This window comes from Pleurodeles waltl, chromosome 2_2, assembly GCF_031143425.1.
Source record: "Pleurodeles waltl isolate 20211129_DDA chromosome 2_2, aPleWal1.hap1.20221129, whole genome shotgun sequence".
Lineage (NCBI taxonomy): Eukaryota > Metazoa > Chordata > Amphibia > Caudata > Salamandridae > Pleurodeles > Pleurodeles waltl.
The window spans coordinates 30,812,750-30,839,462 of NC_090439.1; the positions used below are offsets into that span (position 1 = coordinate 30,812,750).

Consider the following 26,713-nt stretch of genomic DNA (forward strand, 5'->3'; position numbering starts at 1 on the left):
GTGGTCGGAGATTGGGATAATAGTGATTGCAAGTTTTGCTGCAGGAGTGGAAGGTGTGGCTGAAGAGAACCGATGAAGTTCGGGTAGTAGCGGGCCTTAACTTTGTCAAGAGCAAAGGGAGTAGTGAGTGTTTGTAAGCTTCCATATGCTCAGGGGTATGTAACTTAGTTACTTGTGTAGTTGGGAATCACACCACATAATAGTTTAAGGGCTCGAGTATCACAGAATAGCTAAGGTTGTATAACCGATTGCTGTAGGATTGAAATGAGAAGTGATCATGTAAGACATATTGCAATATATTGTTGACATAGTCAAGTGAGTTGGGGTGAGATGGAGCGAGGCGGTACTTGGACACATTAAGAGTTTGCTGTGATGGAGTCAGTGTATTTTTATGACAGAAGATAAAGTAAACTGGTACTGCTGGAAGTAATGAAAGAGTCATGCGGATGAGATCATGTTGAGAGGGGAAGGGTTGATATTAGGATTTGAGTGACTGGCGGTTGGAGACCAAAATGAGGTTTAGTAGTTTGCCATGTAACTGAATAGGAATTGTGTGAGTGCAGAAGTGATTAGTAAGAATCTGAAGGAAGAGTGTGGTCATTGAGGTTTAGTTTCAGGTGTCCAAAGATAATTAGTGGTAGAGATGCATAGCTGGTAAAGGATTTAACCGGGGTCTTGTAGAAGGACTCAATGGGCCCTGGCTGATAGTAATTAATGATAATGTGTGTATGGGAAGTATAGGTATGAGTGAATATTAGGTATTTTAGTTTGATGTAAGTTGAACCATGTCTGCCCTTGTTCTATGTACCTGATGCTGATACCAAAGGATTGGGTGCGCTGTGTAAGAATGCATAAATAAATAAAAAAATAAGTACACAAGAACCTGGTGGCATTATGGTGTCATTAAGCATTTTGGGGGGACGTTAACTCCGTCTTCTTCAGTAGAAGTCCAAGAAGAGCCTCATGAGTGGAGAAGGGGACATGGTCAGTGTGAAGGACTGCAGGCGTTGCAGAGTGCATGCGGTTGAGCCATGTTTAAATGATGGGGACAGAATAAAGTTAGTCTGTGAGATTTAAAATGAAGAGTTTATAAAGGATGTTTTTGCAGACCAATTTGGCAGACTACATGGTGTTAGTGTTTTCACAGCATTTGTACATGTCCCTTGTTTGTGTAGTGTTAAGGCAGGTGTTTGTTAGTAATTTGTTTCTGGGTGTTGGTGGAGTATTATGCGAGAAGTGGCTGATAAATGGCACTAGTGGAGGCTTTTTCAGATGTGAGGAAGTGGAAGTAGAAGTGGCCCAGGACGATTGGCATCTTGAGCAGGAACAATGAAGTAGAGGGAGGAAGCATATTCTGACTGGTGAATTGTGCACTTGGTACAGACATCAGTCATTAGGGCAGAGTCCACATCAGTGGGGACAAAGTACATGCTTCAGTTACTCGGGCACATGGTACCAGTTACTGAAATAACTGGGGGTGAAAGCTTCAGTTTGCAGATATCAGAGGGTACCAGGTACCAGCATCCAGTTCAAAGTTGTATCACCAGTCAGCCAAAATTCAATTGATTCAGTGTTCTTTCCCAGTCGCTCAATATACACTTGCTACAGGGCACAGGCTACAGTTCAAAGTCGCCAATAAGTTATGGAAAGGGTACAGATTACTGATTTCAGTCCACAGGGGTGCAGGACACCAATTACATAACTTTCAGAGGTTACATAGTACATGTTTCATCTACAGTGGTACAAGGAACAAAACTCAGTTATCGCTGGGAACAGGGTGCAGGCTTAAGTTACAGGGTGCATAGTACTAGTCCTACAGGTATCAGTAAACACTGGGTGCAGGCCTCAATTACAGAGGACTACGGGACCAGTCGCTCAAACATGAGAGGGCACAAGGCAAGTTTTGGGCAGTTGCAGATTGGAATGGGGCATCAGTCGCTCAAACATTAGGGGGCACAAAGCAAATTTTGGGCAGTTGCAGATTGGAATGTTGCACCAGTTGCTCGAACATGAGAAGGCACAAGGCAATTTATGGGCAGTTGCAGATTGGAACGGGGCAAAAGTCGCTCAAACATGAGATGGCTCAAGGCAAGTTTTGGGCAGTTGCAGATTGGAGGGTTGCACCAGTCGCTCAAACATGAGAGGGCACAAGGCAGGTGTTGGGTAGTTACAGATTGTAACGGAGCAACAGTCGTTCAAACATGAGAAGGCACAAGGCAAGTTATGGGCAATTGCAAATTGAAACGAGGCACCAGTCCCCCAAACATGAGAGGGCACAAGACGTGTACAGTTGCAGATAGGAAGCCAGAGGCTGATGACCTCATTTAAAGTGCTGTTGTCTGAACATTATGCCTGCCAGGAGCTCTCAGTATGAGGCTGTCCCTCTCCTTACGTCTGACGGCCCCAGGCTTATTACTTACAAAAAGTGTAGCTGAATTAGAGGGAGATTTGAGACCCTCCCGAGTTTCTCATGCTTGCTCCATCTCTCCTCTCTAAGTGAACAATACAGAGCAAGAATGTTCTGAACAAGAGATGTCTACTCCGTGAGGGGGCACCATGGACAGACTGCTGCACATGGTACAGCACTCATTTTCAGGCCTGGCTTTAGTGCTGGTGGCGCCCAGTGCAACAGTCTTTTTGGATGTCCCTCCCACCATGACCTCCTCCTTGCATTCCTTCTCTACCAGCGGGCAAAAGTGCCCTGTATTTCTCCATAGCCTCTCTCTCGCACATATTTATTGTTTTAAACTGCTGCTAAAGGCTAGCTTTACTAATCCACACAGTTATTCACATAAAATAGAGTTCTTTGCAGCACACATATTAGCCCTCTGCGCTACTTTATGACAAGTCAAAATTGCCACTAGACAAAACTCCAATCTCTCTCTCTACCAGGAACAGTCTTGACAAGAGTGATCTTGACATTTTTAGGGGCGAGCGCAAAGCGCTCCGTCCTGTGTTGTAATCTCTCTTTGGGCTTCAAACCATGCCCATGTCATGTCAATCTCTTTCATTGGTTTTGTGGGCTTGCCTTTTAAAATCTGCTTGCTTTCGTTAGTGAAAGGCATGCATACGTTATACCTTTTCCAGTGTTTAGCCGTCCACCAGCGCAGCGTCCAAGTACTGAAAACATACAAGGCTCCATGTTTTCCGTCTGGTTTCTGGACTACTTTTTCTCTTTTTTTGCAGCACGATTTCGCTGGGCAGAATTCAAGCGCTTTACATGACATTGATCCTAGTACATAGGTTTTTGCAATTTTGCTGGTTATGTAGATAATTGCACTTTTTCCGGTTACATGGATAATTGCACTTTTGCTGGTAGGTTTCACTGCGAGTGAACTTTTATTTCCCTTTGTGTGTCAGCTTTGCGCTGATGGCGGCCTTCAGCTCATTTATGTGAAACTTTTACTTTTCAGTTTAAATGGCAAGAAAAGTCTAGTTAGTTATGTGAAACTGTTTTACTCTTCATTTTCAATTTATGTGGCAAGAAAAGTCCGGTTAGGAGTTTACAATGCTAATTGCTCTAGCTCGAGCAAACGTGAGACCCACTGCATTGCAAATGCTTGTTATTGTTGAAATCTGTACAGACAGGGAACTCTGCATCTGTTGCTTTAAATTGGTAACTTATTACTAAACAAAGCGCCCATTTTTCTGCCAGTACCCCGCTCCAGGACAGCGCCCAGTGCTACCACACCGGTCGCACCGCGCTAAACCCGGCCCTGCTCAGTTTCACATGGCACAGAGATTAATTAGCCTCCCTGGAAAAGTCACTCAAACCTGAACCAGGTCAAATGGTTGGTGATTGTTGATCGCCCATTCCAGTTAGGTTCATCAGTCTGATGACCCTATAACCTGATTACTGATCAGTTCAGTCCGGGATAAGCAAGGGGTGCTCTTGAGAGTACAGACAAGACATACGCAGATCGACTGGTGCTGTTCAGCTGCCCTTTGGAAGTTCCTGTTTCCACTAGAAAGAGAGTTGGAGCCATATGCTATGTGTTTTGGCTGTTTGTCTCTTGTTTTGGTGGTGGGAGAGGCCTGAGTCCTCCATATCAAGATGTAGGGTCCAGGTGCACTAATGGGGCATTGTATAAGTAAAATTCACGCTTGAGCCAGCATATCCAGTTTTACCATTGTGTGAATGGTGAAATGTCTGATCTTGCATTGTAAGCTAGTCTTCATCCTTGCAGGCATTTAAATTCATCAAAGACAAATCAACAATAAATGTCAGTGTTCTGAGCAACTACATAATGTTTGAGTAAGCTTTCGCATTCACAAGATACACTGAATCTAACAATCTGCTTTGTTGGAGGATTAGCGTTATGTTTGTCCGTGGAAGTAAGCTGCAGACATAGTGGTAAGGCAGGAGTCTGGCTACTGATCTAATGCACAGTAGGGCCCTCATTATGAGTGGGCAGTAAATTCCAGTTGTCCTGTTAATAGAATCTACCTGGTCCATGAGAATTATGTTTTTGTTTTTTCCACACACATTTCGTCTGTTGAGCCTTCTGTTGTTTCCCTAATCCTTTCCAACTCTTGCCTCACCTCCTGCAGTCTTCACCATTCTCCTCCCCAGCTTCCTTCCAAACATGCTTTCATCTTTCATTTAGCTAATCCTTCCAGTCCCCTTCTCAACCTTTTAACCCCGTGTTCAACCCACCAGTACTGTATAATAGAATCCCCACCACCAGGTGCTTCAAACAAATGTTGTTGTCCAATGCATAGATTTTGCTGTCAAATGGTCAGGTATAGGCTATAGCCCTTTTTCCTGGGAGCAAGAGTTGTGGGTATTTTTGGGGTGGATGTTGACTGTGCTAATTTTAAAGCAGGTGGAGTCTGGATGTGCTGGGTTAATAGGGACCCAGAGCAGCTCCACACTGCATCACTTCTGTGAGGAAGAGTCAATATTATTGATAACATGCACACTGTCCAGGTGATTTCTGAATAGCTTCGTCATGTTGCTATTATTTCACATTTCTTTAGTGACTGCAGTTATTTGGACTGACTCACAAAACGTTTTGTAGTTGTAAATTGCAGTACTGCAAAATTTGGATTTAGGACTGCGATGTAAAAATGCTGATTCTCTGAATCAAGACTTGAATACATTATCCACCTTCATTTTTATTGATGCTGTAAAAATATAAAGAATACATGTTTTGCAGATTTTCCGACGTCAGAGTATAGATGTTTAAGGTGTAAAATGGTTGCTTCTGGGAAAGACAGATGTTGAGCTTGGGAAATGGAGAATTCACAAACAATCATAAAGGCTTTTTACACCCACTTGACTTTGACTTTTCTGGTAAGGAATGCTTTTGTCAGAGTGCTAAGTGGTTTTAAGAGAAGGGTTTTGCTCTTGTAGCAAAATACTTTGCATGAGGAGAAAAACAAAATAAAAACCTAAGGTGTTTTTAACCCAAAAAGAACACATTTTCTGTCAATTCAAAATTCTCCTGTTTAGTTAGTCTTATCCACGAATACATGCGAATTACGTACAATGAAACATCATTTTGTCATTCCCTAAAAAATGAGCAGCTCACGAAAATCGTAGGTGTATGCCTCTGACTCATTTTCTATGAGTGCGCCTGCTTAAAAAAGTTTATATTAATAATAATTTACTAGCGCATTCCTCACTCCGTTTGATGACAAGTGAACTTCTCACCCGTCAAGAAAGTGCTGAACATGCATCTCTGCCACCTCCATCTAAACTCAGAACCAGCAGCGCAATTCACATAGTTTCTGTTCTCCAATTATGTTATTTTTCACAGTTTCTGAAATGGCCTTCTGTAATTCTTTATTGTGGAAGAGAGGAAACAGCACCACTACCACCTTTGTGTCAAAAAAAGGCCACTTTATTGGAAACAGGTGCACTCACAAAACAATACCCTGGTGTCTAGCCTCACAAAACTAAGTACCTCACTACACATAGGTTCACCTAACCAAAAACGCTCCCCCCTCCCCTACACTACTCTCCCCCCTACCTTACACTACTCTCCCTCCTCCCTTCCCCTTAAACTTGCAGTTCGTTAATCCAGTCATTGTTTTTAACGTCTATTACCGTGATAGTTAGTTGCTGCTGTCTACCTATAGAAACTGCAAGACTCTAACCCCTATCGCCCAATTTGTTATCTTTGTTTTCTTGCTGCTGTCCAAGCCGTTCCAATCTGAAAGTGTCTTGGCATATTTCTTGTCCATCCGTTATCCTTGTCACGTGAACAGTCTCTGTCTCCGCCTGCACCTGTTCCCTGAGACAAGTACAAACTCTTTACCCCGTGCACCCATGTCCAAAAAGAAAAGCCTGTCCAACTTACCGACCCCCCCCCAAAATTGCCCCCTGCAAAAAACCCTCAACCGTAGGTGGGAGGCCCGCTGGAAAAAAACAGCTGCACCAGCCACTGTGTCGCCACCTAAAATGGTGAGCGACACAAAATGGCCCCTTTTCAAATACCTCGCCCCCCATACCAAAAAGCCGCCCAAAATGGCGCTCGTGGGCTACACCACTTTCCACAATATTCCAGGGGGGGGGGAGACCTCGTGCTCTCAGCTCCCCCCGTGGCCCATTTGTGGACGAGAGGAAACAGCACCACTACCACCTTTGTGTGTGTAAAAGGCCGCTTTATTGGAAACAGGTGCACTCACAAAACAATACCCTGGCGTCTAGCCTCACAAAACTAAGTACCTCACTATACATAGGTTCACCTAACCAAAACCGCTCCCCTCTCCCCTGCCATCCCCCCTTCCTTCCCCTTAAACTTGCAGTTTGTTAATCCAGTCATCCTTTTTAACGTCTATTACCGTGATAGGCAGCTGGTGCTATCTACTTATAGAAACTGCAAGTCTCCAACCCCTATCGCCCAATTTGTTATCTTTGTTTTCTTGCTGCTGTCCACCCAGTTCCAATCTGAAAGTGTCTTGGCATATTTCTTGTCCATCCGTTATCGTTGTCACATAAACAGTCTCTGTCTCCGCCACCAGAAAAAGTGGGTGGATGAGGGGCCCCTCCCCCAACCCCTTTTTCTGCCCCCCCATTCGTCCGTCCTGCACCCTGTGGGCGACCTCCACAGCCAAAACGCTGCTTCTCCATATGCTGATACCAACTAATGTTCCTGAAACAATTCTCTCAACACTTCTTTAAGCTGGAGCAGGTACAACTCCATGCCCATGAAGGACAGGTGTACACCATCGCCCCTGAAAAACTCTTTATCCTCATACCGGAGGTCCTTATGCTCCAAATACGTCATACCTTTTTCGTTGCAGTACAAATGCATCTCTCTATTAATCTTCCTACGAGCCTTCTCAATTGCCCCAGGTTTCCTCGCCCCTTTCCACACCTGACGGGGAACAAAAGCTGTCCATATAATATTACAACCATACCATTGCTGCTGGATCTCATATAAGTCCCTTTTCATGTGCCTCATGATATCTAAACCCGTCCTCTTTACCAAATCATTTGCGCCCAAGTGTAGGAGCAACACAAAAGGGCAAAAGCCTTGTCCCCGCACCCCTTGTAATGTCTCCAACAATTCTGGCCGGCCCATCCACCCTTTACCTTCCCAACGTACATGGTACCTGTCCCTGTCCAAACCCAAGTTGTCCCCAATCGCTGTCCTTCGCGCTTGTCTCCATGCCCACTTGACAAATGAATGTCCCATGACCCAGATGTAAATACACCGTACTGATAGTCTGGGCACCGAACCTGCAGCAGGAAAAAAAAACAGTTACCATCAGAATGCATTGACTCCTTGTCTCACATATTTCTTATATGCATTCGACTTCCATCTTCCCAATGCCAGCAATTCCTCCTTCTTCCATCCCCGAAGCCCTGCCTCCGTTGCCATACCTATCCTAAAAGAATTATTTCCAAATTGCGCAGCATCATGCCCTCAAAATCGCTAGCAGCTGATAAGCAGTGACTGGCTTACCATTCAAATGACAAAACACGCCGCTGCCCCGAACCTGTGTAATGGCTCCTAGCCCCATGCATAGCTGAACCGGACAAAGCTCCAAAACTGGGTAAGCCACCAAAAACACATGCCTTCCCCTACCCCTCTGATCCATCTTGGATCTCCTTAAGTGAAGCACTACTCCTTCCAGCCTAATGTTCACCTTCGGCCCACTGAATCCCTGGTGCCACTTTGGACCCCGAAACGCCCCAAAAAAATTCAAGACATAAGGGTACAGAACAACACGCCTTCTGCCTCATCAAAGCACACCACCCTCAATGCCTGCAGAACCCCTTTCAAAAGACTCAATGTAATAGGCTGTCTCACCCTCCCCTCTGTGTTGTCGTCCTTAGCTCATCCCTCCAGTATTCTCTGTCCTGATTCCCCTGCCGACGGAGCGTACCCTCACCATAGCTTACCCATAAATGCAATGACAGCCATTTTCCCTGCGATGGATACCCTGGACAAACGTCTTCCCACTAAGTCCATAATAAAGTTTACCACATTGTCCACTCTGTCCAAGTGTTGCCTCTGAGCCCCAGACCGCAAAAATTTGCGCCACGCCTTGACATACACTTGACGAGTAGATGGTGCCAAGAAATTCACCACCAACCGCAGCATCCTCCGTCTCCTATTGTCCACAACGCCTCCGGCATCGTCGTCCTGCACAGGGCCTCGTCCGCAACCAACCTGTGGAACTTCTCCCACTGCGAATGAGATAACGCATCCGCAATATCATTTGTGACCCCCGGCACATGTCACGCCTGAAAATAGATGTCACGGCGCAAGCACTCCAACACAAATACGCACAGCAGCTGTAAGACTTGTACCTCCCTGGCAGACTGCCGATTCACCACCTGGACAACCACCAAGTTATCCACTCTAAACAGCACTCCCTTGTGCATCAAAAGGTGACCCCAGACACAGACCGCCACCACTAAAGGAAATAACTCCAGAAATGCAATGCTGCACCAGCCAGATCACCACACCGCTGACCAGTCCTCCGCACAAAACCTCCCTTGTCAATACTGTCCAAAACCCGATGCCCCGGATGCATCTGAAAAAATTTGAACATCCCATTTGCACAGCGGCCACGCTTATATTGGAATCCCATTAAAAGACTCCAGGAACACACACCACATCCTCAAGTCTTCCCGCGCCAAGTCACACGTGATGATGCGGCAAGCTGTGCCCTGATAAGCCCAGTCCGAGTCTCCTGCAGAAAGTCCGCCCGGCTCTAACTACTCTGCAGGCAAAATTAAGGTGCCCTAAAAGCACTTGGATTTCCCTGACCGTCACCTTCTTCTTATTGATCATTGATTGGACCGTCTCAATCATGGTTGCTTGTTTGTCTGCGGGTAACCGGGCCACCATGGCCACTGAATCCAACTCAATACCTAAGAAGGCCAAAGCTGTGCAGGGCCCGACTGTTTTCTCAGGAGCCAGGGGTACACCCCAGTTACCTTGAGCCCCTAAAATTGACCAAGTACCATTGCGCAGTAAAGAGAGCCCGGGGGCCCCGCAAAGACGAAATAATCCAAATAATGGGTTACTGTCTTGTGCCCAGTCACCGTTTCAAATATCCACTGCAAAAATGGGGTAAAGCACTCAAAAAGTGAAGAAGAAATCGAGCATCTCATGGGAAGAGCCTTGTCCACATACCACTGACCCTGGAATTGAATTCCCAATAATTCAAAGTCCCGAGGTGGACCGGCAGTAACCTGAACGCAGATTTAATGTCAGTTCTTGCCATCAAGGCATCGGGGCCCAACGACTCCACCAGTGCCATAGCCACATCAACCGACACATGCAACACCTTCGTCAACTCCTCCGGAATGAAATCGTTAATGGAGGAACCCTCTGGCCAGGATAAATGATGTATAAGTCGATATTGCCCCGGTTCTTTCATTGGGACAACACCAATAGGAGAAACGATAAGGTTTTGGAGAGGCCAATCTAAAAAAGGACCTTCCATGCGCCCTACCGCCACCTCCTTCTCCAATTTCAGCTGCACCAGCTCCTCCTTCCCCTTGACGGAGCGCAGATTTTCGACCCAGTGCCGCTGTCTAGGCCCTGTATAACCCAACTCAAAACCATAAAGAAATCCTTGACGTAATAACTGCTTTGCCTGCCTGTCAACAAAATGCTGTAACCAGAATTGCAACCTATCAGTCTTAACTGGAGTAGTAACTTTTTGCCAAGGTACCCTGACCCACTCTAGATCGGGCCTGACCCGTACCCCCTTGTGCGCTGCCACCCTGTCCTGAAGCTGGGGTCCCTGCACCACCTGTCCCAGGGCAGTTAATGAGGGCATGGCTACCCGTGCATTTTGAACACTCGTGCTTGAATTTATAATATTCACGAGTGCAAAGTCCCTTGTTGAAATCCCAACAGGCTCCAGACTTTGACATCCCGCAACCCAACACTCCTGTCCCTCCCTTCGCCCCTGTATTTGCCCCACTCTGGGTGGGGCGCTCCCAAAAGGGCCGATACGTGATAGAAAAGCCACTCGCTCTACAAATAGTCTTAACAAATTTAGACAGTCCCATCATGTGCTGCCATAAGTCCGCATCAATTTCCCCCCATTGTACCTTCGTGTCCGCTGCCATTCATGCTTGAAACTCTTCATCGTATTGCGCCCAAGCGTAACCTTCATAATTAAGGTACGCCTTCCAGGTAACATCCATGTGCTACTGACCGTTCCAGAAAGCGCTCACAATAAACGCTTGCAAAAATCAAAAATGCAGCGGTCCAGTTTTCAATGGTTACTGGCACCTTGGGGCATTTTGCCAGTTCATATTATTATTCTTTCGAACCCTCTTTTGACCGAACTTCCTGATGCAGCAGTGTTAACATTTCAACATTCTCCCCTTTCCATATCTTTTCTTTAGTAGCCATCATCAGATGCACCCCCAATGGCTTTGCCGTACCTATATAGGGTAGGCACTTTGGTTTTCCTATTCCCTTCTCCTAACCTACTTCTGCGTCTGACTTACCTGGTTTCTCTCCTACCTCACTTGACGCCTTTGTGTCTGTACCTACCTCAGTGTCCTGAACATAAACCCCTTTCTGTAGGCGCTCCCCCAAACCACCTGCCTTCACCTCGATTGCCACCAACACCATGTTTGGATGCAATGTCTCCACACCTTTACCTTTTTGCAATGATAGGAGCCGCTCCTGCACCTTCCGTATTGCCGCTCCACCAGGTCCTGATAAGTTGTCCGCCACCTGAAAAGACTGACGGACAGCATTAGACACTCCCCCTTCTGCTCCACCAGTCCTCTTCCTCCTCCTGTAATTCCCCTTCCTCCACGCTGTCCTCATCAAAATCCAGTACATCATTACCAACACTCACATCACATTCACTGAGCGCGTCACCAGTCAACACCTTTGATTTTTTTATATCCAATAGCAGCCCCGCTGGCTGAGGCAACGGACGTCTGGAGGCTGTACGTGACCCTCCCAGCCACTCCTTCTGGCCAGGCCGCCGTCTGGCAGATTGTCCACCACCGGAGGGTTCAAAACCCTGTCCGGTATTCTGCCCTTTTCTACAAACCTTGGCCAAACCCATCTCCTGCTTGTGAATTCCCATTGGAGTTATCCAGCCGGCCGTGCTGGGCCCCGCCTTCACTTCCTCCCAGTGTTCTCGGGCCGCCGCAAGCCCTCCTGAGTCACCTTCCTCCAAGAAATGTTGATCCTGCCAAAAATTGCCCAGCGTGCTGATGAGTGGGGACCCGAAAACATGACCACCCTCACGGCGCTGCCTGCGACTCACCCTCAATCTCCTCACTAGAATCCTCCCCCATCTCATCCTCCCAACGAGAGCCCCTTATACCATCTGTGCACATCCCCTTACCATAGGGGCGGCGCGGGGGAGGACCCTCAACGTTATACCATCCTCCTCCATCTCCATCGTCCTCGCTCCATTCTAACGGGGGGCTAGCCTCTGACCCCTCCTCGCTGTTTCAGCATTCTATCTTCACAGTCTGGCCTCACTCCCTCCCCCAAGGTGGGGGCTCCTGTCTCATTGCCCAAGATCTCCCCACTAACTGCCTTCCCGAAAGATGTATCCTGATTTGCCACACCTTCTGGAGCCTGAAGACCCTTACTTCTCTTAACTGCTGCCTTCACCCCACCAAAACCCTCATCCCTTTTTGCCCTCCCCACTCCACACCCACCTTACTCAATCCCCTTTTGCTCCCCCAGGCCCACCTCCACCTCCCCTTGTCAGTGGCTGCCTCGAGTTCCCCGCCTGAGCACCCGGCCCGGCCCTGCTCCTCCCCTCACCCACCCCCCCACGCTCTGCACATGTGACCGTACCGCGGAACAGGCTAGCTGCTCCGGCGCATTAGAACCCCTCCCCTGGGAAGCCCCAGGCACACCCATATGCTTCCCCCGACCCGCATGCCCAAACTCACCTGTCGCGCCTACTTGTGCATCCCACGCGGGGGCGAGCAGGCAGCCACGGCCGCTGTCACACCTCTCGCCGCTCTGCGCAGAAGCCGGAGTGCCTCCGATACCCGGGCGTCCATGGCAACCAGAGAAGGTAAGCGTGTAGCGTAAGTAACGCTTATAACAACGCACCACAAAGAAAACCCACAGCCAATACACGCTATGAGCAGGAAGCGCTTTATAACAGCGCAAAAACGTACACCCTCCTCACTACCCACAAGACAATAGAGGGCAAAAAGATCTTGGCCGCTGCACCAGCCACCGTGTCACCACCTAAAATGGTGAGCGACACAAAATGGCCCCTTTTTAAATACCTCACCCCGCATACCAAAAACCGCCCAAACGACGCCCAGAAAGTCACTAGTGGGCTACACCACCTGCCACAATATTCCCGGGGGGGGGGGGGAGACCTCATGCTCTCAGCTTCCCTCCCCCCGGGCCCATTTCTGCTTACATCTGCAAATTCACAGCATAGCCGCTGTTGTTACCTGAAAGCGCGCAAATGCGTTTTGGGCATTGTAGTGCTACAGCAAACCGTTCAATACAGGTTTGGCACGTGGTGTTTCATTCATCAAAAGAGGCTGAGGAGGATTTCCTGCTTAACGGTTTTAACAAGGGAAGTCTCACCCCTCGGCAGCTGTTTCACCCAGGCAAAGACCTGAAGTTATTACTTCTTTGTGCATGCTCTGTTCATCGCACACCCATAGGCTGTATTAATATGAACAGCTTTTTCCACTTTTCAGTTCATAAAAAAACGTTTAACTTGCTGGATGTGCCCTGTAGACACTTAACTCTTTGTTTCCTGCTTTCTGTACATTAATTGGATTACATGGAGTGCTCGAGTCCTTTGCAGGTGTGATATTGTCGTTTGCAGTATGACATCCGTGGGGTTTGTTTGTATAAGGGTGCACCCAAATTGTATAAACACCTGGAGCAAATGCTTTTATTAAAATTATTGTTTAATTACTGTCTTTAGAAGTAAACTGACATACTGTTAAGTCAGTATCAGGCACCAGACCGATCAACCGGAGCAAAATCAGTATTTATAACAACAAATGAGTATCAACGTTTGCACTGGCCATCTGGTGCAAAAAGTGAGATTTTTTAACATAGGGGCAGAATCATGAAGAGTTGCACCAGCAGAGCGGTGTGCTGGAATTTTTTTGCTCTTGTGATATCTAAAGTTCATATATATAAATTGGAATTTTTCAAAATGAATGCAAGGAATGCACACTGAATAAGATGGAAACTAAGCAGACTGTCGCTCTCTCATGCTTTTGCCGTCTGCAGTTAATGCATTAACTCAGAGATTTTCCAAGTTACGTATGAATTTTAGATAATTACATTTTTTTTTTTCAACATCTGTCGCTTATTATTGGCATGCATTTTTAAGTTTGGGTCAAAAAGTCTGCATTGCATGCAGGATATGCAGGTTAAACAGCTGTGTGTAAATGTGACTCAATTGTGCTTTGACTTACTCAATATTTGTGTTTTACTAAATGTAAATATATATTTATTGTGCTGTGAAAAAACCTTGTTCTCTAGTTCTCCATTTCCACAAGCCACCATGGAAATACTCTTTCTCTTGCCCTTGTGAGGAGTGCAGTGCTTAATTTGTGCCTGTTGTTTCCGTTGCGGTGCACCAGCACTTATTTTTGAGAGTCGGCACTGCATCAAGCATTTACTGCGAGCAAAAGACACATATGGGAAAGACGGAGGAAGAGAAAAGCGAAAAAGCGTCACAAAGGGAGAAAGCTGTAGGAGTGAGCTGAAGGGGCAGGGAGTGGCTTTAAATAGATGGCTTCAGGGTTACAATGCCTCAGTATTTCGTGCTCGCACATTTAACTGCAGCAGCCGCGTGTTTAAGAGGAGGGTTTTGTGCTCCAGTGTGTTTTTATTTACAAATTAAGCACCGGAGGAGTGGGTTTGCAAACATTTCAAGACAGGGAAGCTACCCATAAAAGGTATTTACTCACCGACAAACATACAGGTTTGAATATGATCACCTACTTTTGCTGGCAGGCCCACTCACAAATGTCCACAAAATCCTCCATCACTAAATTGAGAAGTGTGAAAATTACACCATAGTCACAGAATTTCATCAATCACATGTGTACTTTGTAATTGTGACATTCAGTCAATTGTTAATCTGTGAATGTGGATATGATATTACATGTGCAAAATGAACAGTGTGCACACCTAAGATGACATTATGTAACCAAAGTGTTTTGCGAATCGATGCCATCGAGATTCTCCTGGGTTTTTCAGCCTTTAGGGTAGGGAGTCACTGTTTGATCGATACATGGCTAGTATGCCGTTAAATTTTAGGGCCTCGTCTATCACTGATTAGTCATAACCAACTTAGCACTTATGGAAAGTAATATAGTGGAGTTGCAGCACTGTAAAACGTGTCATTTTATAGGAATATAGGGTCGCAGGAATGAAAAGTTGTTCACAATGCTTTAGAGCCATCATATCTTCTTTAAAAAATAAGGCATATCCTAGTTGTATCTGAATATTATATTTTTTCTCATTACAGGAGGCCTTTGTGGAATTGTACGGAAATAGTTCGAGGCCTGGATTCAGTTCCTCGTGGATCTCAGTGAAGATGTTCCTCAGCCTGGCTGTCCTTGGGGCTTGCATCACCATTGGCGCCTACCTAGGGCATAAGTGAAGCCAGCACACTAGAGGAAAGATCCTTGCAAGTTCAGCAGAAAATAACTCATTCTTGCAGTGACCAACAGTCAGCGCTAGATACCAGCTATTACTGCCAAAGATGTATTTTTATATGTTTTGTTTTACATTTCATTTATTTATTTATTAAGTATTTTCTTGCTTCACATCCACATCCATTGGGTCTTCACCGAAATGCAGCATAGAAATATTCTGTCCCAAACTTCTAATTGTGTTCCTTTTAGAGTGCTGTGTCATAAAATATTTCATGTGCATATCTAGAAAAGCGATTATTTTTGATTCCAGAAGCTTGCAGACGATATTCACATGGCACACATTCTCTGGTAATTTGGTTTTGTACCTGCAGAAGGCTGTAGCTACCAAAGTAAGAAGCGACAGAATTCTTCTGTCTTTTGTCATGGCACGGACTTCAAGTAGCAAATGATGAAGGCTGGTTCATGTCTTTGGCTCTCAGCCGATACTGCTTTCAAGCCATCTATCTATACCAGTATTCAGATAAAGACACCACCTGTTTGCAAACAACACCATCAAAGCCCATCATGTCATCTCAATTTCCACTTGAGCTCAGATCTAGAGTACACAAGCACAACAACTAGATTCCAAGGATTAGAAGCTGCTACAATGTCACAGAGTTAATGAGGAGGACATTTCCTGCCAGGATGAAATCCAAAAACTTCTACTGTTTGTAATCAAATGCAACCTAGAGTCCTGGCGGCTGAAAAGCCACACTGACAGCCAGGAACTGATCACTTTTACTTGTTGCTCTGTATATGCGCCTTCTCAAGGTCACATATTCTCAATGTTACAGTCGGGTTCCTTCTACAACTGCTATAGACATTCAAGTCTAACACAATTCATCAAAGCGAAGTATTTTTAGTACATCATCTGTAAAATAAGTTCAGTATCTCCTGGGCACTGAGAACAAATGCATCGAACCAAATACCTTCTCTCATCTTTTGCATCGTGTTTCCTCAGCAGAGGAGACCAATGGGGGTATTGTCTGCAGTCCAGTTATTCTTGTAGATGTCCCATAAAGAGACCACCCCCATAACTGCAAACAAACCAGATTTTATGAAAAAGCCAATTCTGACATAGCTTCATCTAAGAAGTGAGACGATCGTCAAACTTTGTGATCATATTGATACTGTCTGAAAATGTGTTCAGATAGAGTCTAACAAGTCGGTATTCCACATCCAATGTGCAGCCCACCTTCCATTGTATAATTTTACCTCCTTCTTGGATCCAGTTATTATGTTTGAGGCCATGTATCATACTGTGGCTATGCAACGCCTGAAGTTGTGAAGTGACTAAAAACACTGTCTAGCTTTGGTTGAATGGAACAAGCAAAATTCAGTATTGTAGAAGTGAAGCTTGTCTACAAATATAGATCCAAGATGGCAAACGACAACTTAGTCACTCTCAGCAATGTCTTCAGAAAATCCTGGGAACATAATGTGTAATGCGGTTGTCACATTTTCATGGACATACGCCAATAATGAAAGAGTTGTTGCCTGGGGAGGGTACATAATTTATGCAAATATACATGCATATTTTGCTTATGATTTTGTTTTGTTATGTTTTGTTTCTTTGGTGTCACAGTGAGTTTGCTTCTATTTTGCATATTTTTTTCAAGCCCCCCTTCTTCTTTCACAACCTGTCCCAGGACCCACTCAGAAACATTGACAGGATCCTCTTTTGTCACGTGGCCACACTGGTTGAGAACCACAGTCATCCACAAAATAAGTGACTTTATCTTCTTAAAGCTGCTCATTAGTTTAGAACTGTGCATATATGTTGTGCTGTTTAACTGGGACACATAACCTATTCCGAGTAAGCATGATTGTCACAGTTTTAACAGAAAATATTTTTGTGTTGAAGATATTTATCAAGGCTACATTGAGTGCTCTACTAATTCATAGTCAGTCTTTAACTGTAATAGTTGCTAAATGAAAAAATAATATGTGGGAAGCAGGGTAAACGATGGTGGCTTCCTCTTTGATGGCACTTCTTTTTTTATTTATTTTAGCGTAGTCATAGAGTTGTAGGACTGTCACCAAGTTGACATCTCACCACATACTACGACACGCTGCAAAGACTGGCATCTCTGCAGTTCATAGCACATTGGCATCTGTTGAAAGTAACTTAAGACTTGTCTCTAACTTGTGCTATTCCAATATGTAAAATTATTTTGTGGTAGGTTTACATAACAGAAAACTCTTAACAATGCAATATAAATTCCTCTGCTGCTACACTATCAGGATAGATTCAAAGGAGTTTATTTTTGTAGGTTGCTCCTCACAGTGAGTAACAAAAAGCTGCTTTACGGATGACACGAAGTGTAGTCTTAATGGCCTGTGATATGGTTGCCTTTCAGTTACCGCAGGATGATTCCTTCCTCTATTGTTCCCCATCCCTTCGCCCTCTTTAACATTTGTCAGAATGATGTATCCTTAATTTGCGTATTTTTTTTAAATTAAGCTTTCATGTAGGTAACAGTCCTCTATTCCCATGCTTCTGGAAGGAATGTCAGCATGCAGTATTGTTGCCGATTCATTGTCAACGTTGATTTTTTTATGACTTATTAGAAATGTTGAATGTAAGCAAGTTCTTGATGTGACTGCATGCATATTAAGCTGTGCTACTCATATGTTCAAATGATGTGCTTTGTTGATAGTGTAATATATGCTTTAGGCAACCCCTTGCGCCAAAGGAGGGTCAAAAAGTAACCAATGGTTGGCGCAAACTCAAGCGACAACAACAGAATAGTATGTTGAGGTTAATGAACCAACAGAGATTACAAGGAGGTATTCCAGGACAGGAGATTTTGAAGTCTCTTTATTTTTATGTTGAGGCATAAACGGATACATTTCCCATGGTCAAAAGTGGATGAATGCACTTTGTGTATTTTCCTGTCACTTGTACAATGGTTAGTATGCACTTAAGTCATTATCTGCAAATCACAAGATCCGAGCCATTGGATACAGCTTTTAAACAATTTGCAAAATATCCATTTAGATGACACAGATTGGTCCATTGAGCATTGTGGGCATAGTGTACATGCAACCAATCAAGCATACTGACAACATTTTCCAGACAACACAGGGTGAGGTCATTGTTCTGTTGAAATTAATGTTATGGGGACTAACTATGGGTACTTGTTATCGCTATTTGTTAATGCAATGAATGTAAATGGTTCTCCCGCATAGGCTGGTGTGTGTCCTGTGATAGATCTTTTATCAGCCAGACCATTGCACCATCATATCTCCTAATTCCTGCTTTTTGTGCTCTTGTCTTTTGTAACTCCATGAGGTTCCAATATCGAGCAGAGCAGGAAAAACGTCTGCAATCTCCTGCAGTCACTGTCTATACAACCAAGGAAAACTCTCTCCCGTGTCCCCGGTTCCTGACATCTTCCTTCCTCTGCAGCTTCCGCAGTCTGTTTTGATTAAAGCAGAGTTTGATTAACTTTGGTAATGCTTTCCAATTTTTATTTAGCCAGCAGCACTTGGAAGATGAAATTCAGTAACTGGAATCATCCAGTTCACAGCAGCTGCAAAATTGAGTACTTCAAGGAAAAAAGAGACCATAACTTTACAAGGGATTTCAGTTACTGTACGACCCGTGTCGTGGATGAGCTCCCTGAGCATCAAGTCTGGTGAAAAGAGAACCGTGAGCTGCTTCAGTACGATATCCAATAACAGGCAAAACAAAATGGCTGCTTGAGGGGTTAACTATTGTTTTGTTTACTGAGGAAGCTTACTCATATCGCTACAATGTTGGCATGTTGGGAGGTCACAGTATAACATGAGATGCATTAATCTCTAACCTTGGAAGTGCAAGCTTATTTAAGTACAAAGATAAAAAAAACTGTACAAATCCTCTGGCATTTTCCACAGACTTTGACTACTATGCATAACAATATGGCTCAGTGCGCCATCACAAACTGACAGTAATAGAGGGAATCTAGTGATGAAAAATTCAATGTAATAGTGTAGTATGCTTGATTAGAAAACTTTGAGTTAATTTTATCTGCTGCTCTGCTCCTACTGCCTCAGAGAGCAGTCTCAGTACTCCTATTTAGTGGGGTAGTTGTTCTTGATGGCAGGTGGGAGCGGTAAAGTTCAATCTGCAGATATATTCAGGCACAAAGCAAGTATTGGCAAAGCCGGTAGGTTTGGCTTTATTGTGATGTGTGCTCACCCCCAATACACAGAGATAACTATGTCAATAAAAATTATGACGTAGTGGAAAAGGAATTGGTTTAGGTGTACAATGCATACATGGCAAAGAATTGAATGTGAAGTGTCTGAATATGCTTTTTAGATGAAAAATAGTCTCTCCTTGGCTTCAGTGAAGGGGGAAGGATACACCCAAATAACCAATAGCATGAAGTGAGAGAGTAATTTTTTTTTGGGGCGGAGGTAAAACGCAGTCTATATATTTTTTAGAGTAGTGGTAACAGTATGTTCTGCAGGGAGGTGCACTGACCTAAAGTGCAATGCGCTAGCCACATAGGAAGGTAGTTTAGGGCAGCATACATTGTTTTTTTTAGCCAGATGCCCAGACGAGAATGTAAATGGATATTGGCAAACCTACCCATAAAAGGCTGTAAGAATGTAATCTTAATTAAACTGACTGCTTGCTACTAAGAGAATTCATTAGGAAAAAGACATACAGAGAAGCAAATGGATAAACAGCTGGTGTTTAAACACTTTGGGTTCCTAGCTTAAGGGTGACAAAAATGTAGGATACTTAGAGTCCAGTTCTTGGGAACAGGGATAAGATAGATTTATAGAGTGACAGGGTATTTTATTTTGCAGAGAGGAAGGTTAGTGTTATCGGAGAAAGGCGGGGGAGCATCTTTGCCCACTAAGGCAGTAAAACTTGATGTTGGAAGGTCAAAAGAAGGTATGTGCATGTACTGGCCAGCCAACCAGCTGAAAGCATAGTGCTCAATGTGTGGACCAGGCCTCAATTTTGAGTAGCAGTTCATTAAATGTAAGTACTTAAGAAATGGAACACTGTCATGAAAACCCACCTTAAACTTTAGTAGTGGCACAAGGCCCTATCTTCAGTTAAGCAAGGCCATTGAACAAGGAAAACACAAGTGACAACAAAAAAATAAGTAGTTCCATCGATATTTGGTGGCAAAACATCCAGTGTGCCATGAAGCTCATAGAGATCATGCTTGAAAGAGTTAAAAAGTACTCAAGGTATTGCCATTGTTGCGGGCTCCTTTGCCACTCTACTCATGGAGAGTTTTGTGACATCAGCCCTGTCGAAGGTCCAGAAGAAGCATGCAGTAACTGTTGTCATACATGTTGTAGGCACTCCAAGTATAAATCCTTCGCACTGGAGCTATGTTGTTTGATCAGCACAGAATTTGATAAAGCATTAGGAACATTGGGGTAGTGCTGCTAAATGTGCATAAAGATTGCTTTCGGTGTATATTACGACTTGTACCGTAATAGGTTTCCAGATCTGTGTAAAGATGTGCTCCAAATTAGTTTTCAGTCTCCTGTTTCCAATTTGAGACTTTTACCTCTTTTTGGAATGGAACCTGCATATGCCACAGCTGGCGGTTGTTGGGGGTCGTTATGATTTCTTGCTCCTCAGCTAAAACTAGCCATGTTTGGTTGGCAGAGGAGACTTGTTTACCCTTTTGGCCACACTGGTGACCGTTTAGCCCTTAAAAGAAGTCAAAGCTTGTCACCAGTTTTGACATGTTTGGTCTTTTTGCCTGATTTTGTGTAAGGAGGTTCCAGGCTTCCAAAGGAATAGCTAAAGCCTGTGCTGACAAAAGCCTTGCTAAACCAATTAATATCTCTACTCAACACTCTCTGAGAATTAATTTGCAATTTGAGTTTCTTGGTACACGTTATCCTGGCTCCAAGACTTTTCAACTCAGGGCGACTTGTGGTTGTGTCTCACTTTCCCGCATTCCATTGCCAGTGCCATGGGCAATGATTGATCATTTTCAGTGGTGGTCTGGAAGAAACTCAAAGGCCTACGTTTTAGTAATTAAACTTTACTGGGATCAAATGCTGTGCAAAGCTTGACAGGGATCAGTTTTTGAGTAAAGTTGACCCCTTAGGGCAACTATAAAATCATGGGCATGTCCAGAAGGCCATGCCCAACATCTGTTGATTTCAAGATCTTTAATGCATTAGTGAACAAGAGAAACAGATTGGGTAGCTTATGTTGTGTGTGGGGCTTATTTAAAAAAAAAAGTATAATAGCCATCTTAATAGCACTGCACATAAGCGGCCTGGTACCCCATTGTAAAGTAGATGCAGAAAAATATTGAACTTGATGGAGTAGAACTAGAGGGGCAATAGGCAAGACTGTAAATTAAGTTCTCCAAACCTGATTATGTAAATTGATAATCATGAACAAACACAGTGGCATGAGATGCTTTCCAATGGAGCTCTTGGGTCAGCCCTTTCACGTGTTGAGGAGGACATATCTGTTCTTTTATCTGCATAGGTACCCTCTAGGGAAATGCAATTTTATGAGGATATGATGGTGGCAGATTTAGAGAGAGAGAGCTGCTTAGTGACATCTTTTTTCAACCCTAATTTTCAAGTGGGGCCCCAGCTACAGCTTTCATTGGGGTTTAGGTGCCTGACCATGTGAAAATGTTAATCAAATGCAGGTCATGTAAACAGTAGTTGACCATCAGATATGTTAAACAAATGAAAGAAGGAATCTGGATGCAAACACAATAACTTGCTAATTTATTTTTTTCTGTCTCACCAATGTTACATGGTGATTTACTCCATGCAAGAACTGAGTGAAGTGTGCATGTAGGCAACTAAATGTGTAGGTTTACCTTAGTCGGATCAGGGTGAGAAAGATTGGCAAGCCGCACATGGGGTAGTCAGTTCTTCAGTATGTAATCAGGCAGCAGTTCATAAGGGCTAAATAGACCACTGTGTTTATTATTCGCTTGGGGCACAACAACCTCATGAAAAAAAAGCATGAGCCCATTAAAGTAACCCATAGTGGAAGTCAGTTCTATGTTCTGATGGTGCCAGCAGTTCACCTTTCAAAGGAAGGCTTCCACAAAGAAGCTTAGTATGGGTATAGTGAAACATGCTGGAAGCAGGACTCACCATGTACAATTTGATTTCCCTGCTGCATGTTAGGGTCCCATTGTTCAAACATGGGGATTGACATAACTCCTAAACATACAGTTGTTCCAGAAAGAGCTCTATGGAAACAGGACCAAAATAATAGCACAGGATAATGCTGTCAAAGATGCATGGTGAGCTAGAATAGGAAGACTAGTCATTGAGAAGAGACCTGCTCTCACATACAAAGACCACTCAGAAGTCACAAAACAGGAACAATGGCCGATGTACCATTAAGCAAAAAGGCACTCTAACCAACTCAAGATGGCAGTTTATAGCAATGGCCTAAGTGGAAAACAGAGTGGCAAAACGGGATCAAAGAGATAGTGTTGGTTATGAACAAATCACCTGTTAACATTATTTTAATTCATAAAACATGCAGTCTGCTATGTCCACGTGTCATCTGAAATAATTTTACTAAGCAGTTGTTAAAGTTATTAATGCAATGGTGTCACAGTGTTAAGGCTAGGTTGTTCGGGTAGTCCTCAGAAGGTGCACCAGTTGAGCTAACATTTGACCATTCAGTGATCCTCGATCTGCTGAAAGGAACTAGGTCCAGGGACCAGGGAAATCACCACCCACCCCTTACTATGTTCTCCTAGTGTAATTAAATTGCAGAAAACCTGGTGAACAGCCAGTCTGATCATGGAGGTTTCCTAGAGGGTCTCCTGTGTGTAAGCCTCATTAAGAGACTTTTTGCAGATATCAGGCCATTGGCACCTGTTCTATGTATTTATAATGTTTGTGATGCAGTAGATTTATAACATAAGCACAAGAAGGTGGAGCTACCATACACTTAGGAGTGTCAGTTGCAGTGTCTAGGGATTACTGAGTGACAGATGGTCACGAACTCCGTACCTATCAAAACAAAGAGTTTGTAGAAACTGTACAACTAGGAAGTTGCTCACAGGACCCAACCTGTACATAAACTCAACGAAGACTGTGACCCAGAAACAAAATCAGTATTGAAATATTGTGTCAACGAATGATAGATGATTACAAAGTTACCATTGGCAAGCTAACTCCTTTTATACTTGTGGCCATTTTACATACGCACAAACAACATTTTTGGCTGAAATAAGTTGAAGTAGTATCATTGCTAGATGCATCAATGCCAAGATACAGCATCTAGGAGTACAAGCGAGCCCCCGTACAATGGAAGTGTGGCAGAATACTGCCAGGGTCTGAACCATGCTGTACAGACATGATGGAGTTGCATATCGTGAACTGCAAAAGGAAAAACACAAAGACTCATTTTCCAGCATATTTTTTTGACACACTTGATTGACCAGTACAAATAATGAACCATCCATTGTACTGCACACCCAGCTCCACTTTTTATGCTTGACCTCTAGATCCTAAGGTAATACCGGATATGCAGTAACATTACTATCTCATTGCAGTGTTACCCCCTGATTTAATGAACAACTGCAAATGAGAGCTTAAGTGCTGGAACTCTACCAACTTCCTGCTTGCTTCTTTTGAAGCTAATTTTCGACGAATTGACCTCAATTCCATCCCCTTCCCTGAACCCCCATTCAGAACAATGTGAGGACAAGCCTTACCTTGAAAACATTGATTTAAGTTCTTAATTGATTTTGACATCTACTCAAACCACCAAACTGATATACCACTCAACAATCCAAGTATTAGAAGAAATAGCACCTTGCATTACATCACAGGTTTCCAACTCGTTTTACTGAACCAATGTCATGTGTTTAAACCTACTGAAACTGAAGGAGAATGAAAAAGGTGGGAAGAATTCTTGTATAAGCTAAACGCGTTGCTCAATGCTGATATGCAGTCTCCATTTGTCGGCTGTTTTGTTTGTGTGGGTTGCTATGCATGTATATGCAAGTGCGTTCTCGTCATCTTTTTATTTGTATACTGTAGTCCATTTTACAATGTAGAATATTTTTGGTCATGCTTTACTAAATTAAAAATGCTGCTGTGTCTGAAGTGTGATTTATTTCTTCTTTATGAGAATTTGGTGGGTCCCAGAAAAACGAGATATGGGTTAATAACAAAAAACATTTTTTGTTAGCATAAATTTGAATTTGCATCAGCCCAGTGGACTAATGATTCACAGCGCATACGTGAATTTATTAAGCCAGATAGACTCGCTTTCACGCATATGTACAAAGTTCAGCATATGTGCGTTAACACACAAGGAAGAGGGGCTCAGAGAGACGTTTGGCCCAGTAACAGAATGAGGAGGGACCATAGCGCTTTCATTTATCCTGACTCATAAGTTGGTCCTTCGGATGGTGTAATGAACGTAGGGGCTGTTACCAGTGTTACCACTGTGTGGAGTGCTGGTACATTGTGGATCTAAATCTTCTACAACTCAGTTAGAATCGTGACTCAAATAAATAGGCGTTACCAGTATCAGAGTATTGACAATTCATCGTTCTTCATCATCACCTTCCTTACTTTATGAAGCTATCTCAAGCAGTGCCGCGTTTTCGACCAGCACCTCTCGACAGTTGCCCGCGATTCGTGTGCCACTCAGGTGAATGCGGTAGAATGTCTAAAGAGATGAAAGGGAATAGGCTAGTTTCTGACTGACTGAGTAGTTTTGCCTTCAATAACAAGAAGACAGATATGTTACCTAGAAATACAAGTGTAACCGAACCTAGGAAACAATGGAAGAACAATTTCACAAGAGAAGTGTGATAAAAAACAAGCAAAAAATAATCCAGAAAATATTTTTTTTAAATATGTTTTTATTAACTTTTTCAAACATGAAAAACAGAACAATTTGCAGTATCGTTACAGCAGCTCTTTTTTTCCCATCCACAGTGTTTTTTTAAACCGGCACTAAATGATAAGTGTTTATTCTCGGAACAGTCGAGGTGCAGGGAGAGGAGAAGGCTCACTCCAGGGGATTTATACAGAAGAGTCTTGTACATCATATGGGGGACAAAAATAAAGGGGGGAGGGCGGAACCCCGGGGCTCACATAACAGGGATCCGCTAGCTGAATCTCGGTTTACTGGCTCATGGACACATCACCCCATGCTTCCTTGCCATCGTCTAATTTACCACCTAGGGATATGTCTTGCCTGGTGATCCAGTCAGCCTACATATCATCTGCAGGGAGTCTGTGCACGTTCACCAGGAACAGTCTTGAGGAAACTCCAGCAGTCTCTAAAAAGAGTTCCACCTGAATTGTACTAAACAGTCTCATAGAATTTTGACTGTATCCTTCAAATACAATCTTGTAGGATGCCAAGAGAAACCATACCCAAACCTAGGAAGATATGAACCTCCTGGCAGCCTCCATCCAAAACTGCCTTATCAAGTGTAATTTTTATAGCCTCAAAGAAATGGGCCCTCTCATAACACCTGGGAAGCCGCCCTCAGTATGGAGTGAAGAAGTTAGAGGTCCAGCTAACCAAAAACGTTAGTCAGTTGTGGAACACTAGACTGTGATTATGCATTTTGTAGGCAGCACAACATCCACCTCCCTCCTCAGCTGCCCAGGATTAAGCAGTCTCTGTTAAGAGCATTCGGTGCCTTTAACCTGTTGCACAAAGTTCATGGTGTTTGGCTTCCAGGTGCTAATGCACTGAGCCCAACCACTTCAAGACTCCCTGGAATGCATGGACAGAACACTGACAACTTGGCTTTCACCTCACAAAGAATTAGTGCAAGGAATGATACTCATTCAACATTCAGGACGAAGTTGTTGGAACCAAGTCCAAATGGCCAAGAAGAAAGATCTTACTGTATAAGGCATATCCACACAAACCACTGGTATCAAGGTGTGAGTCAATTACACTATACGAAAGAGAACAAGCCACATTTTCGAGAATATAAAAGTACCAGTAGCCCAAAGGATGTGGTAGACATGGCACATTATACAGGGAGTGCAGAATTATTAGGCAAATGAGTATTTTGACCACATCATCCTCTTTATGCATGTTGTCTTACTCCAAGCTGTATAGGCTCGAAAGCCTACTACCAATTAAGCATATTAGGTGATGTGCATCTCTGTAATGAGAAGGGGTGTGGTCTAATGACATCAACACCCTATATCAGGTGTGCATAATTATTAGGCAACTTCCTTTCCTTTGGCAAAATGGGTCAAAAGAAGGACTTGACAGGCTCAGAAAAGTCAAAAATAGTGAGATATCTTGCAGAGGGATGCAGCACTCTTAAAATTGCAAAGCTTCTGAAGCGTGATCATCGAACAATCAAGCGTTTCATTCAAAATAGTCAACAGGGTCGCAAGAAGCGTGTGGAAAAACCAAGGTGCAAAATAACTGCCCATGAACTGAGAAAAGTCAAGCGTGCAGCTGCCATGATGCCACTTGCCACCAGTTTGGCCATATTTCAGAGCTGCAACATCACTGGAGTGCCCAAAAGCACAAGGTGTGCAATACTCAGAGACATGGCCAAGGTAAGAAAGGCTGAAAGACGACCACCACTGAACAAGACACACAAGCTGAAACGTCAAGACTGGGCCAAGAAATATCTCAAGACTGATTTTTCT

The 26,713-nt window shown here is 43.9% G+C and overlaps 1 protein-coding gene across 1 annotated transcript in view; it reads left to right on the forward strand.

Moving 5' to 3' along the window:
- The window catches only part of BCL2 (BCL2 apoptosis regulator), a 501,592-nt gene extending 477,417 nt beyond the window's left edge, over positions 1-24,175 (forward strand). The window contains exon 2 of the mRNA XM_069219442.1: positions 14,929-24,175. Coding sequence (XP_069075543.1) covers positions 14,929-15,063 — 135 coding nt within the window. The 3' untranslated portion in view covers positions 15,064-24,175. The remainder of the gene's footprint in view (positions 1-14,928) is intronic.
- Positions 24,176-26,713: the final 2,538 nt, after the last annotated feature.